Raw genomic sequence first — 18,682 nt, 5'->3', positions numbered from 1 at the left:
ACAGAGAGCTGTGACGTGCTCCGGAGACAGTAGAGTCTTCACTGGTCACTGGTCAGGGCCCCTGCACAGCTTGGATCTCCAGGGAAGGGTGGGGACAGGGACCCGGAAAGACAGTTGGGTCTGCGGCCCCTCCGCCCTGGCCACCGGGGGTCTCTGTCCCAGACACCGCCCTGTCCCCTCCTTGCAGCCAAGCACTCTGACCTGACCTGCCCGGGCCAGCCGGCACCACTGGGGCTCCTAAGGGGGGGTTGTTGAATGAATAAAAGGACGTTGAACAAAGAGGGCTCTGGCCAGGTTGGAGGCCTTACCCAAAGGTCCTGTGGCTGCCCGGGACCCCGGCCCCCCCCACCCTGGGGCTCCCTCCCACTCCCTCCAGGCCCGCCCTGTCCCCTCCTTCAGGATGCTTCTCTGCAGACAGTGCTGACCGCTCTGCATTTGGTCCAGGGGCACCATCGGGCACCTGGGCAGGTCCCAACACAGGGTGGGGGGTGAGGGGCAGGGGCTCTGCCCGCACAGACATGTGGTTCTTGCCAGCCCAGCCCTTCCCCGACGTTTGCACCTGCACTGGAGTCTCTCTCCCAGACCGTAGCCCCGTGATGTGGGGGAGGATCAGGCGTGTCCCCGGAGGGAGACGGGCAGGTCCTCCCGGCCACATGGGCTGGTTCTCCTGCTAGAGGACACCGATCGCCGAGCAGCGGGGACCAGCCATGTTCTCTCCCGCTCAACACCCTGCCGTGACTCCCACTCTTCCCCCACATTTCCCGGGCCCGGCCTGTCGGTGGGAAAGCCGGCCCGCCCCGCCGAGTTGTTTGAGAAGGCTTCATACAGGGACATTCTGGTGTGGCGGGTGGTGACAGGTGCGAGGACGGGCTTATGAGAACAAAGAGGGGCCCTCTTTCAGCACAGGGCAGCTGGGGCCTGGTGGCCAGCCCGCCAGGAGAGCTGGGACTGAGTGCCCGCCCCTCTCTCCTCCCTGCTTCCCGTACCCTGCTGGGTTCCCCGTTGCCAGACATGCTGGGAGGTGGTGATTTGGTCCACAGGGGTCAGGGTGAAGCTGGGGAATGGACATGGGGGGGACGGGAGATGCCCAATGCCCCCCCCCACATCCACGTTCCAGTGGCCATCAGGCCTGGGGTGCAGGTGACATGGGGAGCCGCCCCCAATCCCTGCCCACACGGTGCCCAGCCTGTCCTGCGGGGTCTTCTCCCTCCCTCCTGACTCAGCCCCCAGCAGGCATGCCCAGGGGTCACTGGAGCCACGCAGGGGTCCGCCCCGTGGCCGGTGATGCAGTGGGGGAGGGGACAGAGGTCACAGGAGAGAGGCAGCCGTCGCCTGGGGCCTCCTGCTTCTGACACCTGACTGTGGCCTCACCGCCCGTCTGAACGGTGGGTCTCTCCATGTGCCCCCGGGCCACTCTGCCGGGGCCTGTCCACCTGGGTCCCTCCAGGGGCACGTGTGAAGGTGTGACCGGGTGCCCTTCGAAGGAGAATGTCTGGACGCCGGCACTCACGCCGTCCCCCCCGAGCGGCATCCCCCGGCCCAGGGCGACCCTCACTCCTTCCCACGCGGAGGAATCGTCCAGCTCTCTGGTTTCACGTGTCTTCCTGTGTTGTGTTTGGGCTTCAGGGCTGATGTGGAGCCACGTTTGCGATTTCTATAAAGCCAGCCTATCACTCAGCTGTTTGGCAAATGCTTTCACTTTGGGGTTTTTTTTGTTAATTTTTTTTTTAACCTTTATTTATTTTTGAGACAGAGAGAGACAGAGCATGAACGGGGGAGGGTCAGAGAGAGGGAGACACAGAATCTGAAACAGGCTCCAGGCTCTGAGCTGTCAGCACAGAGCCCGACGCGGGGCTCGAACTCACGGACAGCGAGATAATGACCCGAGCCAAAGTCGGCCGCTTAACCGACTGAGCCACCCAGGCGCACCATCACTTTGGTTTTGAAATTGAGCGCTGTGTCCCTTCCAGAGATTAGCTGAATATTTTCACGTAGTTTTACTGTGGTAAAGCGTACGTAGTCGAAGTTTCCCGCCTTAGGCGTTTCTAGGAGCACAGTTCAGTGGCAGGAGGCACATCCCCGCTGTGTGGGACCACGACCGCCGCCCATCCGCACAGCTCTCCCACGGCCCCAAGCGGAAGCTCTGTGCCCACCCCTCCCCTGCCCCTGGGGACCACCGTCTCCTTCTGTCCCCAGGGGCACCCGCACCGTCTTCCCGTGACAGGCGTTATGTCACTGACCACGGCGTCCTCGAGGTCCATCCGCGTCCCAGCGCGTGTCGGAATGTCTCGAATAATATTGCATCGTGTGGACGGAGCACAGTTTGCTCATCCTTTCGTCATCCGCGGATGGCTTGAGTGGCCCTCCCTTTTAGAGGGGAATAACGCCACTGTGGGGGGGGGGGTGTCCCATATGTTTTTAATGGCTGTGTTGCTGGTGGCTCTTTTCCTCACCTGAGGCGTGCTTCACTGGGGGTGTGCCCGACGTGGCGGTGTCCCCATCTCGGCCTCCTCCCTCGCTGGCACATCGGTCACCTGTGTCCTCCCGGTTCCCTTGGCCTCTGCCTGGTGGCCACGGCACTTGCCGTATCTCCCAGGTCAGGCCCGGTTTCCACACAGAGCAGAGCTGGGTCTCAGAATGTTCTAGATTCCCGTCTACCCGCTCTGCTAGGTTGTGTCCAGGGTTGGCCCACCACACTGAGAGAGTGGATTTTTGCACAAACGTTCATGATAACGCTATCCACGACAGCCACAGGTGGAGAAAGCCCCAGGGCCCCCAGTGCTCACATGGAGGCACCGTGGTCCGTCCACACGACAGGACGGGGTTCAGCCACCCGAGGGAATGAAGCCATGACAGGTGCCAGAGCGTGGACCCACCCAGGGGATGTGACCTCACAGAACAACACGCAAAGGGCCATACGGTCAGTGATTCCGTTTCTCTGAAACCCCCAGAAGAGGCAAATCCGGGGACAGAACGCAGATCGGTGGTGGCCGGGGGCTGGGAGAGGGGACGGGGTCTCCTTTTGGGGTGAGGAGAAAGTTCAGGAACTAGAAGGAGATGGCGGTGGAGCTGCCCTGTGAATGTGCTAAATGCTACCGAATTGTTTGCTTCAAAATGGTAAGTTTCATGTTCTATGAATTTCACCTGAATGTTTTAAATGGGCATTTGTGGGAATCCGCGGAACGGACAGACTAACGTGGATAAAGCGGCAGGAGTCCCGTCTCAGGGGCACGTGGCAGGGCTGTGCCTTCTCCAGCCTTCTCGTGGCACATGCACACGCCTGGTCACCCGGAGTCCACAGGCTTGCTGTTCCCGTTGGGGTCTCCACCGGACTCCACCGGCACCCAGGTCTGTGTCCCAGCTTTGTCACTTGGAAATGGTGACTGGACCCTGGGTCCCGCTTGTTCATGTCTCCAAATAAGTGAACCTGGGGGGGGCGGATATTGGCACTGCCATTTTGTCCCGGACCCCTCCCCCCCGAGGGCCCTGAAGCGCCCCACACACCCCACTCCTGGTCCCCAGGGTATGTAGTGGCCTTGACTCCCAAGGTTATCAGATGCCCTCCTGGGCCAGCAGCTGGCAGCAGGGCCTATCCCCCAGGCTCCACCGAGCTGTCCCAGTGCCTCCCTGGTCCAGGCTCCGTGAACAGCCGGATTCACGCCCTGAGGTTAGAAGGAGGAGCCGCCGGGTCAGCAGGCTTCCCCAGACCCGGGCATCCCGGGCAACAGGCTCTCTCGGCCTCGGCTGCCCTGGGGGCCTGGCCGAGGCCCTCCTCGCCCACTGCCCGAAGTGGGAGCTGAGGTCACGCAGCCAGCTGAGGAGACATAGGCTTCCTTCTGGCCCGGCCGGCCTGCTGCACGCCGGGGTCCGGGGGTCCCGTCCCGGTCAGGGCAGGAGGGGAGTCCCCAGGTTGCATCCTGGGTCAGGGGGCCCGGGGCATCTGGCTTCCCGCAGCCTCTCTGTCCCTCCCGTCTCTGGCAGGGCCGGGTGTGAGGGGCCTGGGCTGGCACATTGGAGGCCCAGGAACCCACACTCATGAGGCTCAGCTTCCTGCTGGGGCTCCCCACTGGCCAGGACCGGCTGCAGGGCCCGCACGGGGGGTGTGGGGGTCTCATACCTGGGGCGCCGGGACGCCCACTGGGCAGGACCCACGAGGCTTCAGGACCCGGCCACAGGGTGGGATGCCGGCAGAGAGGGCCTCCCCCTGCAGACAGGCCCTGCATGGGCAGCACCCTCTCCCACAGACGGACCCTCTGTGGGCAGCAAAGGGGTCCCCAGCACCTTTCCCAGTGAGGCCTCTCCCTGTGGGGCCATACTTGTGGGGGTGGCCCAGCAGGTGGAGAGCCGGCTCCCTGCACCATACATGCCCCTGTTGGGCCTCAGTTTCTCTACTTGTTAAAGGTGTGGCCATCTGTCCTGGGACAAGAGCCCGTTCCTGTGTGTCTGGAACGGTGATCCCTGCCGACCCCTCCTCCTCCCCAACCTTCCTGGAGGTGTGCCAGGGAAGGTGGGTCTAGGGGCTCCATATCGGTGCTCTTTGGGGCCCAGGGTGAACGTGGACTGAGGGAACCCCGCCTGCTCCTGGTGCTCCCACAGGAGAGAGGGGTCTGGACCTTCCAGCAGCCTCCTGGACGTCCTGCGTCCTGGCCAGGGGCCTACGGACCTTCTTTCTGCAAGGCTCTGACGTGTCCTGCGGGTACAGCCCGCCTGAGCTCCAGCCACCTCAGCACAGCCGGGACCTGAGTCAGCCTGTCCGGCTCTGGGGGGACCAGACGCTGCTCTACCCAGGGCCTCCGTGGTCTCATCGCCCCAGGATCCTCGCCTGGGCGGGGCGGCTGCGGGAAGACATTCGGGGAGGCGCTGCAGGCCGTGAGGCTAGAGGAGGGGCCAGCCGAAGGCCCAGGCCAGGGGACACGCACCGGGAAAGCAACAGACTCTGAATGGCCTGTGGGGGGCGGGCAGCCTGGAGGCTCCAACCCTGGGGTGCACGGAGCCCTCCTCTGGCGTGAGCACGGCCACCCTCCGCCTCCACCCCTGCCTGTAGGGCCTTGTACTTCGATGTGACGATGGGGGTCTGGAGACCTCCCCCCCGGGGCTCTGGCACACAGCCAGGTATGACCTCCCTCCTCCATCCAAACGGATGAGGGGGTGCCGGGAGTCCCCGAACATCCGCCCACCAGAGCTGGGCCCGTGTCACCCCCAGGAGGACTCTCACCCCCGGTCCAAACCCCGCCCTGCTCGATGCCATCCGGTCTCTGGCCTTGGCCCCCCTCTCACACCCTGGGATACGGCCTGCCTCTCACGGGAGTCAGCTCTGAGGGGGCGGGATCTATATTTGACCCCCCTCTCCGCCTCCCCGGTGCCCAGCCAGCGGACGCTTTGTACATGTCCCCACAGCAGTGGTGCCTCTCTTGGCCCTTTATAGGCAGAAAAGATAGCTCCATCTCAAGGGCAGACCCCGCCCGCCCCGCCACGGCCCACCAGGCCCACCCCACGCCACCCGGACCGCAGGTCTCATCCCGAACTCGTTGATGTGAACGCTCGGTCGTGTCCCTCCCCTCCAGGCTAGGCCCCGAGTCTGTCTGGCTGCAGGCACATCTCTGGTGCTCTGCTCAGTGCCTGCATGCAGCTGATGCTCAAACACTGCAGACAGTCGGGCCTCAAAGACTGCCGGCGTGGCCTCTCAGCTCCGAAGGTGGGGTGTCTGGGGGAAGGGTGCTGCCGAGGGCTGGGCCTTGGGGGGACCCTCCCTGGGCCGCTAGAGCTCTGCGGCCGGCTTGACCAGGTGGCCGCTGAAGGTGATGTAGAGGTCGCCGGGCTCGCCGTAGATGGCATTGTCGCGGTCTCGGTGGAACAGGCGCACCCAGACGGCGTCACCGGCGGCCAGGGGCAGCAGCAGGCTCTGGGTCTGCATGACGCTGCGCTCGCTGGGCTGCGCGTACAGCACGGCCGTGGCCTCCCGGTTGCACATGATGTGCAGGTAAGTCTCCTTGTAGTTCCAGGTGTGCACGTTGAGGCTCAGGAAATAGACGCCGGGCACGGCACACAGGAAGCGGCCCGAGGCCAGGTCGAAGGCCCCGTCCAGGTTCACCAGCTCCGTGTCGAAGGGCACGGCCCGGAGGCCGTCGGTGCTGTGCAGGCCCTCGCGCCGGCCCACCGAGAAGGCCGCGTAGGCGCGCCGACATGCGGCGCCGGGCAGCCCCGCCTGCCCCTTCTGGCCCTTGCGGCCCCGGAGGCCCCGGGAGCCCGGCGCGCCCTCCTTCCCGCTCCTGCCGGAGGGACCTCTGACCCCCGTCTCGCCCTTCTCACCTGCAGGGACACAGCGGAAGCCACGGGTCAAGGCTCGGGGTCCAGAGTCGCTCGGGGGAAGAGAGAAGGCACACCCCAAGGCGTGGCCGCTCTGGGGCCTGTGCAGATGGCCACGTGGGAAGGGTCTGACCCGGGCTTCGACGGGCGAGGGGCTGGGCAGCTGGAAACCCAGTCCAACCAACCTGCTGCCCAGGGCCCCAGGGTGAGTACTGCTGGAGCTGACCTCTTTCCAGAGGGGTCGCAGCTCGGGGACCGCCCCCACCCCGGGGGCTGGGCCTGGGGCGCCGCTGCAGGGTGGGTGAGCCGCCTGAGGGGCCTCGGGCCACCCTGCTCCCCGTCTTTACGCAGCTGCCGGGAGTCCAGGGCAGGCCCCCCCAGGTGCCTTCCCGGAGCCGACTGGGGCTCTCCAGCCCCCAGTGTGCGGAGTCCTGCGGGCTCAGGGGTGTGGGCACAGGGGCGGGGGCGTGGGGGGCTCTGCTCACACTCACCTTTGAGAATCGACACGTCGATGGTAGGCCGCATGCGAGGCGGCTGCACCCACCGCTCCCCATCGCTCCTGCGGGCATAGGGGCCGGGGGCAGCGGGGGGCCAGGCGGGCGGGCAGCACTGCACACACGGCCGTCGGGGCGGCCCCAGGCTGGGCCAGGCCCCCCCAGGCAACACCAGGAGGAGCAGGAGGCCAGGGGCCGCTATCCGTGCCAGAGCCTGGGGGGGGGACGGGGGGGTGGTGTGGTGTCTGAGAAGAGGTGCCTCTACTGAGCCCCAAACTCCACAGCTGCCCAGGCTGTGCCCCCTTGTCTGGGAGAGATGGGACGTGAGGCCGGGACTGGCCCTGTGGGGGTGCCGATCGGGGCCTCCAGGGGCCTCGGTGGGCACCAGACAGGGTGCCTGGCACACACCCGGGCCTGGATGTGGCCGCAGAATCCTCAACATCACCGCAGGCGTCTGGTCGAAGCACCCCACCCCGTCCCAACGGGCATTCTGGCTCTTTCTCTGAGACACCCTCGCCCATCCCTGGGGCCCTGGCCCTGGCCCATAGTAGGTGCCCTAACTGCCTGCAGTCAGAGTCCTGGCCCCCAAAGCCCCCATGGCTGGGGACCCCACACCTGGCAGATTCAGGGGAGCCGTCAAGGGGGAGGGATGCTCTGGTTCAGCTCTCCGGGGTTGCCACCCACCAGCGGGAAGGGCAGCCGGGCTGCTTGGGGAAGGGCAGGGAAGGGCCTCCGCTGGGAGGTGGGGACCTCGGCCCAGGTTGGGTGGGGCCCCACCCGAGGCAGTTTCCCCAGGGCAGGCTGCCCAGCTGGGCAGAGGGCAGTACCCACATCCTGAGCTGCCAGGGGAGAAGGGCAACTTGGGAAGCTCCCCAGGGTGGAAAAACCGTCTTGAATCCCCAGCAGGCCTGGGTCTCCCGCCTCTGCCTCCCTTCCCACAGGAGACCCTGCCGGACACCTGGCCCACCCATGCTTCCCCTGGCGAGTAGACCCTTCCCGGCCGGTCTCCCCACGGCTGCACCCCAGGGCAGATGTTTTGTAAGGGCGGGCGTGTGCGGTCAGGGCCCTCACTCTTCCCTGTGGTGCAATGCTGCTGAGAAAAGACCTGGGATCTTCCTTTGGGAAGCCCTTGGGGACTGCAGCCCAGAACAACTTTCTTCCTCTTGCACAGTGTGTCTGCAACCCACTCGCAGGAAGAACTTTCCAGGAGGTAGGGCCCCTTCCGTTTACCACCCCCCCACCCCAGAGCCCAGCAGACCCTGACCCACCCCCCTCCTAGCTGTGTTGGACCCTGCAAGTCCCCCCTGTAGAGGGACCTGATGGGAACCTGATGGGTGCCCTGGGGGATCCTGCTCCATAGACAGACCGGTGCCCCTTCGGCCCCCACTCATCCCTCAATGCCTGGGGTCTCGAGCATCGTGCCCCCCCCCAGGCCCACCCAGCAGACAGCCCACCCAGGGTGCCTGTGAAGACCCCCCCCACCCACCCCCAAGCTCCCGGTTACCATTTCACGGTCGGACACTGCTGCCTGCCTGTCTGTCTCCGGCGTCACTGCCCCAGAGGCCCGTGAAAGAACCCTTTCATGCTGCCCCAGGCACCACGGCTTCCCTCGGACCATCCAAGACCAACAAGCGTTGGGCCAGCTTCAGAGCTCCTGGGCCCGTTGCCCGCCACCCGGCCTGCCCCCTGCTCACTGTCGGCCGCAGGGGCAGTGCAGCCCTTCCAGGGTCCTCCTGCCTGCCCCTGTGACGTGGCTCGGGGGCCTGGGGCGTCTGGGTTGGCTGGGACTGATGGGTCGTGGGCTGGCCATCGCCTCCATCTGGGGTGCGGTGACTTGGCAGGGAGTCAGGCGGGCCAGAGCTGGGGCTCGGCGGAGTCTGGTGAGCGCCTGGAGGCCAAAGCGGGGGGGGGGGGGGGGGACACAGACCAGGGCCACCATGCCTGTTCCGGGCCCACCTGGTGACGGGGACTGCCTTCCGTCTCTGGCAGGGGAGAACAGCGTCTGTCCCCACCTCCCGAGGTGCCGTCCCAGGGTCATGGTGCTCAGCAGAGCAGGAGACAGGCTGTGATCCCCGGTGGGGCCGTCGGCCTCAGCCCAGCCTCTCAGAACATAAAGGACGTACACGGTGGTGCCCCCCCCCCCCCCCGGTGGGAATGACTCACAGGGCCCCCCAGGCAATGCAGGAAGGGGCTGCACGCACCGTGAGCTGGAGGCCTGGCCTCGTCCCCGCTCTGGGTCTGGACAGCTGGACACAGGGCCCAGGGACAGGGCCGGGCGCCCTGGCCTCTGGGTGTGGGGACGTGTGATTCCCTCAGAAGCGTCCCGCCGCCCAAGCCGGCTGCCTGTCGGGGAGGCACCAGACTGGCCTGGAGGACTGATGGCTGGGGAAGGGGCAAGGACGGGGGAGAGAGCAGACAAAGGTGGGCCCACGGCAGGGGTGTGGGGGGGAGTTCTGCGGGGCGAGGGGATGTTGGGTGTGAGGCTGTGGGTGGGGCTGCACCAGCTGGAGCCGGTTCCGGAGCTGACAGCTCACACCGCAGGGTGGGGGGGGTGGGCAGCCACTCCCTTTGGGGACAGCTGTCCTCATCCCCGCCTGCAGGTGGCACAGATGGATGGGGGGGGTGGTGGGAGGCGAAGGCCGTGTGGGCCCCCACACCTTGTCAGCACGTGCTGGGAGCTGGCGGCCTTGGCTCTGAGACCAGGTGGCTCCCCCGGAGCCACTCGAGTGGCTTGTCACTCGGGCTCCCGCTTCCCGGCCCCACATCCTTGGGGGGAGCCCGCGGGCCCCGGGAAGGTCAGGGCACCCCCTCTGGCAGCACCGCTGTTGCCTCTGGGACACCGAGAGAAGAGCAGACGCCCAAGCTTTGCTGCTTCCTGCGTCTGGGCCTCAGTTTCCCCACCCGTAAAATGGACACCAATGGGCTCAGAAGGGGCCGGAGTCCCCTGTGGGGGATGGAACCAGGTAGAGCACAGACACTGGGGGGCTTGGCAGGCTCCGGCCACACTGCAGGGCCCCAGTGTCCCTCCCCCGCGCCTCCCCTGACACCTGCAAGCCGGGCTGCCTGACCCCCCCCCCCCCAGGAGATGGCTGGTCACACTGTACCTTCCCTTGGGGGAGGGAACAGTGAGTTAAAATTTCCCTGCACTGGCGGGGGCGGGGGGGGGCACCTCCTCAACGGGGGGGTGAAGGGCTCGGAAGGAGTCCTGGGGTTCCTCTGGTCTGGGTGGGGTGGGGCTGAGCTCAGTTCCCCGGGACGCCAGCTGCGAAGTGTTTACTTGGGTGCTGGTGGGCCTTGCCTGGGCTCTGAGAGGAGGTGGTCAGCAAGGGCTGAGGGTGACTCAGCAGGTGGCAGGAGGACCTGGACAGAAATAGCCTCCCCTGGACACGCGGCGGGACATCTCCGTGACGACGGGAGTGTGGCTGAGCGTCACGGCCCCACGGGGTCAACAGCCCACAGACGGCCACGGCGTCGCCCGCAGGGGGGCCGGGCTCCCTCACTGCGTCCCGCCCGCCGCAGCCCAGGAAGGCCACACTGTCCTGTGACTCGAGCCTGGGCAGCGGGACCGGATGGCCCCCGTGGTCCCCAACTCAGCTGTTGGCCCTCGCGTGGGGGGGTATGCGGAGTAGACCGAGAGCCCGTTACCACAGACTTCACTAGAAGGGGCCACGCAGGTGGTCCTGGGAGGAACGGACGTGGCCTCTGGGGCCAGACACACTGGGGTCCCTCACTCACCATGAGAGTGACCGTGTAGACTGGCCGCAAGTCTCCACAGACAGGAAACCTAAGGTGTTTGGAAGGAAGCCAAGGGTAAGCCAGCCGTGCCAGGGCAGCTCTGGGGCAGCAGGGGGCCTGCAGGGGGAGTGGGGAGGGGGCGGCCTGTAGCCTCTGGAACATGCTCCTACCCCTACCCCCAACAGGTTCCCCCTCCCCAGAGGCAGACTCAAGTGCGGGGGCCCCGTGTGGGCAGAGGGGCCCGAGGGCGGGATGGACAGCAACCCTCCCGCTGCTGTGGCGGCCTGAACCAATCCTGCCCCTCCTCCCAGGACCCCAGTGTCCCGGCTCCGCCCTGGAGCCCCGCAGGGTCAAGGTCTCTGGAGCCTGCTGGAGAGGCCCAGGCTGCATGGTGGCCTCACCTCAGCCATGAGCCTGGCCAGCCGGTGGGGGGCCTGGACTCCGGAAAGCTGGAAAGCCGTCGCTCAGCGCCGGGGGGCCTGGTCGTGTGTCTCTACAAAGGGACACGATCTCCCGCCTAGAGACGACCACAGACGAGCCCCCAGCGGGCAGCCCCCAGAGGACCGTGCCCTCCCAGCCTGGAGCCAGCAGCCCACTTTAGAGATAATGAGCCATGCACCGCACCCCCCTGGCACTTAGCTTCCCGACAGCGGCCCCTGGGGTGGGGGCTGGGATGAGAAGGCCCTGAGCTCCCGGGGACACTGCCTCAGCCACGGGCGGTAATGGGCTGAGTGGCGGGTGTGTGCACTGCAGGGGTCATTATCTCCCAGGGCCCCGATGGACGCTTTCCGGAGAGTTCTGCTGATGAGCTACCCAGGGGGTGGGGGAGCTGCCTGCGGCGGGTGGGGTGGGTACAGCGGGAGGGCCTCCTTGCAAGGAGCCGTGACAAGGTGCTCGGGGTGAATGAGGGGCGCTGCAGTTGTGCCCAGAGCCTCCGACACAGGGCGAGGGATGGTGCGCGGCCAGGGGGGCGGTGGGAGCCCTGTATCCCTGGACCTGCCACACCCCAACCTGACTCACTCACTGGTTGAGCAGAGGCTGGACCGGGAAGGTGGCCACCCAAGGTGACCACAGGGGCTGGGAGTGGAGGGTCCCCCGGATCTGCCTCCCCCGGTGCCCACCCCGTGCCAGGTGGAGGTGGCAGGGAGAGGTCCATGGGTGTTCTGTGTGGTCATTGTCCCAGGCCCTGCCTGGCACCCTGCGTGGATGCTTGCAACCCGGGACCCAGCCCCGCGGGACAGAGCTGCCCGGCCTCACGGTGACAAGTGCCAGGAAACACAGAGGAAAAAGTGCGGGGCCTTGGTCATTGCTGGGAATGAGTGTTGTGGCATCCGTGGTAGCATCTCGGGTGGGCAGAGGGCCCCCATCTGAGCCTCAGGGGGCTCAGACGTGGGGTCCACAGGTAGGGCGCACCTGCCAGGTAGCAGTGTCCCGACTCCACCGCGAGCCACACATGACAAGTAAAAAGCTAATGTGCTCTTTATTTGAGGGGCGGGGGGGACGGCCCCTTCCCCAAGTCCAGCCAGGCCACAGAGGCACGTGCTGTGGTACCCTGCTCACTGGTAGCCGGCCAGCTGGAGGGTGGTGGGGTAGTGGGCACGGTGGGCCATGCACTTGTGACGGTCGATGAAGAGGCTGTTGGTTTTGACCGCGATGTCCTTCTCCAGGCTCATGCGCGTGTCCTCCAGATTCCTCAGGGACTGCTCCGCTTCTAGAAGCTTCTCCTTCAGTGCCGCAAGGGACGTGTTCAGCTCCTCCACCTCGCTCGCCAGCCTGTGGGATTGGGGGACGGAGGCGTGAGCTGGGGCCTGTGGGCCGGGACCGTCGAGACCCAGGAGCCCTGGTGAGGGGTCCAGGCCAAGATGCTGGGCCATAAAAGGACCCAAAAGTCCGAAAGGGACACCTGCCGGCAGCGTGGCAGTGGTCTGGGCCGGCGGTCCATCGGCTGCCCCTGCCCCCACCCCCACCCCCCCCCCCCCCGACCGGAGGGGAAAGGCTGCGTGGGCAGGACCGTGCGCGGCTGTGTTGAGCGACACCGTGCGGCGGTTACAAGCAATGGCAGGGGTGCGCGGAGGCTCGCGGTTCCCTTTATTCCTGGCGCCCGGGGTCCTGGAGCTGCACGAGGCCCCAGTTCGCGGGACGTGCTGAGGCCTGGGGAGGAGGAACGCCAGGGAGGACGGCCGTGCTAGTGCTCGAGAGGGCGACTGGTACTCGATAAGTTTGAAACACCAGAGACACGATCCCCGCGAGACTTCCGGCCGGGGGCCACGCGTTCCCGGAGGTATGGACGGCGCCCCGAGGCAGGGTGGGCCCGGGAGGAGCCTGTGGCCTCGCGATTCCTGGCCAGGGAGATTGCGCGGCACAGAGTGAAGGAAGTGCCACGCTGTCCCTGGGACTCGCAGCCCTGACAGAGCCCCGCAAGGCACGTGGTGTCTAGTCGTGCTGGGTGGGGGTAGGACGTGGGGACGCCCGCGTGTTGAGCCCCGCTGTGTTTCCACTGCAAGCCTGCAGGCTGCGGGGGACGGGCGTGGATGGTGGGTGGTGACCTGTCCCACGGCAGGCACCTGAACTGGGCGGTGTCTCGGCACAGCTCCACGTTGGGCCGGTGTGAGCGCTGGTATAAGCGGGTCTGAGCCACCTTCAGAGGCGCCTCCTTGTCCTTGATGGCCTGCTTCAGCGCTGCGACGTTGTGCTCCTTGTCTGTGATCTCCCGCAGCGTCTGCACAAAGGAAGGTCCCTGGGAGGGCCAGCGGAACCCCCGCCCCGCCCGGCCTCCTTCCCAGCCCTGGGGCTGGGGCCACTGGGCAGCCTTGTCCACTGACTCGGCGGGGGCGGGGGGGGGTGGGGAACGGAGGTCGGAAGATGCGTGTGGCCACCTCGGCCCCCACCAAGGGTACCCAGAGGTTGCCCAACAGCTGTGGCCTGAGCGCCCCCAGTCCTGCGGGTCACTAGGCCCCCAACCCTGGTCAAGAACCGGAAAGACTTGGCAGCAGCAAAGGCCATCCTGAGAGCCTGGGGTCAGAGCCCTACCAGGCCTGGCCACCTCCTGCCAAGGTACCTTCTCTCCTGTTCCTGCCTGACAGCCACCCCCAATGTCACCTGGTTTCTCACTGGCTTAGAGGGTGCCCAGGGAGGAGTGGGTGCCTTGCCTCTGGGGTCCCTCAGGATGGATGGAATGGAGGAGGGGCAGGGACCAGGCCAGGTTGTGACCAGGGCTTAGTAGCCAGGAGCGGGGCTGGGCCAGAAGGAGCTTCCTCCCTCCGTTACAGATGCCCAGCTCTCGGGGCGTGGTCGGGGCGTGGCCCGGTATGGGTGGGCGTGGCCTGTACGTGTGGGCGTGGTCGGTTCTGGGGCGTGGCCTGAACTGGGGCGGATGGCCTGTGTGGGCGTGCTCTGAAAGTATAGGCCTGTTCTGGGGCCAGGCTTGTACGCGGGCGGGCGTGACCCGTTCTGGGGCGTGGCTTGCGCATGGGTGGGCGTGACCTGGTGGTGCAGGCGTGGTCTGTTCTGGGGCGTGGCCCAGTGGTGTGGGCGTGGCCTGCTCTGGGGCGCGGCTTGTACGCGGGCGGGCGTGGCCTAGGCGCGGCTGGCGAGGCTTCACCTTGTGCAGGTGGTCCGTCAGCTTGTGGCGCGCGTCCTCCACCTCCTCACAGCGGCGCTCGAAGGCCAGGTTCACAGCGTCGCACTGCAGCCGCAGGTCCTCGGCCGTGTCCCGCAGGATGCTATCGATGAGCACCCGCAGGTTGACGGAAGCCAGGCGCTCGCGCTCTGCGCGGTACAGGTTTTCCTGGGTGAACCGGGCCCACGTCTCCGGCGTGGAGGCACTGCGGGAGGGGAGCGGTCCATGGTCAGTGGGGCACCTGCCAACGGTCCCGGCCCACCCAGCCCTCCCGCGTCTCCTGCGCCCCATCACAAATCACCACCCCTAGCCCCCTCGCCGCCCCGTGGCCCCCGCATACTTTGGACCCTGCGTCCTCGCAATCTGCGTCCCCCGGCCTCCCGCTGCCTTACGCCCTGCACTCCTCCGGACGTGGCCCGCGGCGCGCGCCCTCTGCCATCCGCCCTCCAGCCCAGCTCCTGCCTCCCTTGGTGTCCGCAGCCCTCTGGTGAACTGTGTGGTGCTGCGCCCTCGGGCAGGGACCCTGCACACCTGCCCGTCCTGGGAGCAGATAGAACTGGGCCTCCGTGTGAGGGCCTCAGGGGCCGGTGGGTCTCTGAAGGATCCCCAGCAGAGGGACCAGGAGCTGGAGCCCCATCTTAGCAGTTGCGGGTGCCTGGAGAAGGGGTTTATGAAGAGGGCCCCGGGGAGGCGCTGGGGCTGAGACGGCCCACCTCTCCTCGAACTTGGCCGAGTGTGGGTAGAACTGCACCTCGGTGCTCTGGTTGTGGTAGTGGGCACAGGTCTGGTCGATGTTGTAGGCCTCCACCTTGTCAGACCAGTCCATCTCACACGTCTCCTTGTGCTCCCGGTTCAGCCTGGGGTGGGCAAGGTCTGCGTTTGTTGGGGTGGGGGTGGGGCGCTGGGTGCCACCCCGAGGGGCAAGCACACCTCCAGTTCTCAGCTGAGAACCAGGACACCTCATCTGCCCAGGATGGGGGTCCTCAGGCTACCCAGGCTCTTACCTGACCAACAGTGTCCGGGCCCTGGAAAGCTGGCCTGGGCTCTGGATGCCCAGCCCCCAGGGCAGGCAGGAATCTGCCCCCTCCCCCCCACACACTAGTGGCCCCTTCCTGGCCCTGTACTCCTGGCTATGACCTGGGACAGGCCCCCACCTGTCTGAGACTCAGGGCCTAGTCACCCCCCCTTTCTTCCCAGAGACATCCCAAGGGGTGAGGAGACAGGGGTCATCCCGAGGGCAGACCTGGAGACCACCAAGACCCACCGGATCTGGTTCACGGCCTGCATTATGGTCCTTTTTAGGAGCTCCTGAATGTTCCGGATAAGCTCGGCCTCCTGGGGGAGAAAACCCCCACCCCTGGTGAGGATCTGAGGATGGCCAGGCTGGTATGGGCCCACAGTGAGCCCCTTAAATGCCCAGATCAACACCTGATCCTTGCTTGGGTAACTTTGGGCCAGACCCCAGTCTCTTTCCTGGAAAATGAAGGCTGAGCCCAGCCCTTTCTCATTGGGTTTATTCTGGGCTTTTGAAAATTCTATTTGGTGTAGCACAGTGGTGTTTTTTTTCTTGGGGGGGTGGTGAGTGCTTCTATGGGCTGGTGGGACTGTCACCTAGGGGCAGCTCCCACCTGCCTGGCACCAGCACCCTCTGGGCTCTAGGGGCCATCCCTGCAGCCTTCCCAGGGCACTGGTGGCCAGCAGCCCTCCTGGGACCCCGGCCCCTGGGAAGCAGGTCCCTTCCCTGGCTGCCCGTCAGGGCCTTGGGCTCAGAGATGCCCTCTCTTCCACTGAGAATACAGGGGGAAGCCCTGTGTTTCTTTCTGCTACTGCAATGGCTTTCTTTTCAGTGCACAAACAGCACCCCTCCCCCCTCACCACCAATTTGGATTTTTGCCTCCCTCTGGCACTAAACCCACATATGTCAGGGTCTGTCCCTGGTTCTGTCTCCCTGTCTCTGGATCATTGTTGGTTCTTCACATTGGTGGGTGGGGGGGGCAAGGCCTGGGACATGGAGGTGGGGGGGCGGGAGGGGGGATGTTTCTTGGCTTGGGGCAGGGGGGTTGTTGAGCAGCTGAGTGTGGGGCTGAGGTGGTGGGGGACCAAGAGGGGTTGGGGCCTGGGAGAGGGCCGTGGGGGGAGGGGAGGGACCCAAGGTTCTGGCCTGAGCTGGGAGAGCAGAGGGAAGCCCTGAGCCCTTGGACTGGCTGTTTGCCTGCCCACAGCCTACAGCCTATTCACAAGCCAGGCCCCCAGGCTCTGAGAGGTGCATGAGCTCTGCCCTGCCTGGATCAAGGGACTGGCCTGGGTGATTCCCTGCTCCCATGGGGCTGCCCCAAGGACAGATCCTGCTCAGTTTGGAGCAGGAAAGGCTCCTTGTGGGATGAAGGTGGCTGCATCGTTCACCCATCTACCCTGCATCCTGGGCTGTGCCTGGATGTCCACCACGGGCACCAGGGTAGGGGGAGATGCGGTGGGCTGGGTCTTTAGGCGTTCAGGATCAAGCTTAATTTGCATGATCTAGGGTGGCCAAGAAGCCACCCGGCGGGTGCCAGGACCCAAGGGTGACCAAGGGGCCGCCCAGCGGGTGCAGGCGTCATCAGGACCTGACTTCCTGGCCCTGCATGCATCCCAGACCTCAGGCTGCTGCCCACGGGGTTCATCTCAGGCACCTCCCCATCTTTCGGTGTGTGGGGGGTCATCAGGGCTTGTGCATGGACCTGGCCAGACCCTCTCCTGCCTCAGTGGCCTCTGAGCGTCCCATCCTCAGGCAAATGCCCCAACAGACGTCCAGATGTGAATTCTGTCACAGCCTGGGCCCCACCTCACCCCAGGATGAGCTGTAATAGGTTGGGGGGGCAGTGCAGGGGCCCCGGACATGGGTTGTGGTGAGCAGATGAGCACTGAGGTCCAGCTCCAGCCCCCATACATGCTCAAACCCCTACGCTGGGACCTGCCCCCAGGCAGCATGTCCAAGCTGGGGCTCACCTTGCAAGGAGCCCAGCCTCACTCAGTGTCCACTGTGAGGACCAGGCTGTGGGAAAGTCAGACCGGGCACCCTCCTGGGGTCAGGGATGGTACCTCTGTCCTAGAAGGCTGGAGCCCTGACCTAGCCCTTGTTGGTTCTGGGGGGTGGACCTGAGCGTGTGCTCCACACGTGTCTGCGTGTGCAAAGCGTTAGGTGCTCTAGGTTTTCCTGTGTGCGCAGAGGGACATATGCGCCCTGAGCTTGTGCACTCCCACCTGGTACCCAGGCGCCAAGGCCTCTGTCAGCCCGCGTCACGGGCATACGTGTGAACCCCCCCCCCCCCCCACCCTCTGCCTTGTGCGGGTCACGCTCTCAGAAGGGTGAAGGCGGCAGGGCCTGTGGTTCCGGGGTGGTGGTGGAAGGGGCGGGGTCTACGGTTCTGAGGCGTGGCCTGCGGTTCCGGGGCGGTGGAAGGGGCAGGGCCTGGGGTTCGGGGTTGAGGGGGAAGTTCCGGGGCGGGGTCTGCTGCTCCGGGAGGTGGAAGCGGCAGATTCTGCTGTTGCCGGGCCTGGAAGGGGCGGGCTCTGCGGTTCCGGGGCGTGGCCTGGGGGGGGGGGGGCTGGGTGGGAGGGGCGGGGCCTGCAGTTCAGGGCGGGGGAACCTGCGGGAGCGGAAGGGGCGGGGCCAGGGGTTGTGTCGGGGGCGGGGGTGGAAGAGGCCGCGCACCTTCAGCAGCTCGATCTCCACGTGGTCGCGGACGAGGTCCGGGTGCTGGCGGCGCTCGCGGCACTGCAGGTTGTCGGTGGCGATGGAGAAGGGCACGGCGGTGGCGTCCAGAGCGCGCTCCAGCCGCTGCTTCTGGGCCAGCAGCAGGTCGGTCTCGGCGTCCAGCTCGCCCACCTCGTGCTGCAGCTCGGACTTCCAGCAGTGCATGTCCTGCAGGCGCGCGCCCACCTTCCTGGTGGCGTCCTCCTGCGTGTGCCGTGCCAGCGCCTCGGTCTCGGCGGCCAGCTGCTGGCTCTCGTGGCGCTGCCGCTCCGACTGGTCGCGGTCGGCGAAGGCTTGGTGGTAGCGGGCATAGCAGTTCTGGAACCACTCGTCCACCAGGTACTTGGCCGAGCGGAAGCCGGCGGTGGCGAGGCCCGAGGACGTGTAGGCGCCCGTGTTCCGGGCCACGTCGTACAGCTTTCGGGGCAGCTCGCACGCCGGCACCGTCTGTGGGGTGGGCTGCTTGGTCAGGAGCACGTCCGTCTGCGCCATGGTGCCAGCCAGCCCCTGTGCCAGGGAGGGAAGAGGGCCGCTGGCACGGTCAGCAGGGCCGCTTGAGGCCGCTCTGTCCCAGCAGCAGGACGCTTCTGGTCTCCCAGCGACGAGTACACACTCGCCCTCCTGTTGCTGGGCAACAGGCCCCCTCTCCTGGAGCCCCTCTTAAAGGGCCAGGCAGGCCCCAATCCTACTCAGTCTGGCCCATGTCTGGCATCTGCCCAGACTTGCACCTGGGACTGTGGCCCGAGGCCAGACCCCCATCGTGCCCTCCTTGTCTTACTTGTCCCAGTGGGGCTC

The 18,682-nt window shown here is 66.2% G+C and overlaps 2 protein-coding genes across 2 annotated transcripts; both read right to left on the bottom strand.

Moving 5' to 3' along the window:
- Positions 1-5,558: 5,558 nt before the first annotated feature.
- C1QTNF8 (C1q and TNF related 8) lies at positions 5,559-8,418 on the bottom strand. The gene is made up of 3 exons (XM_042972295.1): positions 8,305-8,418; positions 6,798-7,014; positions 5,559-6,309 (listed from the first exon to the last, which is right to left on the bottom strand). Exons 1-3 carry the CDS (start codon positions 8,416-8,418, stop codon positions 5,759-5,761), a joined length of 882 nt encoding a protein of 293 aa, XP_042828229.1. The 3' UTR covers positions 5,559-5,758.
- Positions 8,419-11,996: 3,578 nt separating this feature from the next.
- On the bottom strand, positions 11,997-18,478 carry TEKT4 (tektin 4). The gene is made up of 6 exons (XM_042971430.1): positions 17,846-18,478; positions 15,419-15,489; positions 14,868-15,011; positions 14,137-14,359; positions 13,100-13,254; positions 11,997-12,308 (listed from the first exon to the last, which is right to left on the bottom strand). Exons 1-6 carry the CDS (start codon positions 18,377-18,379, stop codon positions 12,092-12,094), a joined length of 1,344 nt encoding a protein of 447 aa, XP_042827364.1. The 5' UTR covers positions 18,380-18,478; the 3' UTR covers positions 11,997-12,091.
- Positions 18,479-18,682: the final 204 nt, after the last annotated feature.

Source organism: Panthera tigris, chromosome E3 (genome assembly GCF_018350195.1).
Source record: "Panthera tigris isolate Pti1 chromosome E3, P.tigris_Pti1_mat1.1, whole genome shotgun sequence".
Lineage (NCBI taxonomy): Eukaryota > Metazoa > Chordata > Mammalia > Carnivora > Felidae > Panthera > Panthera tigris.
Note: the sequence above shows the minus strand (reverse complement) of the source record. Positions and strands in the feature narration are given on the sequence as shown.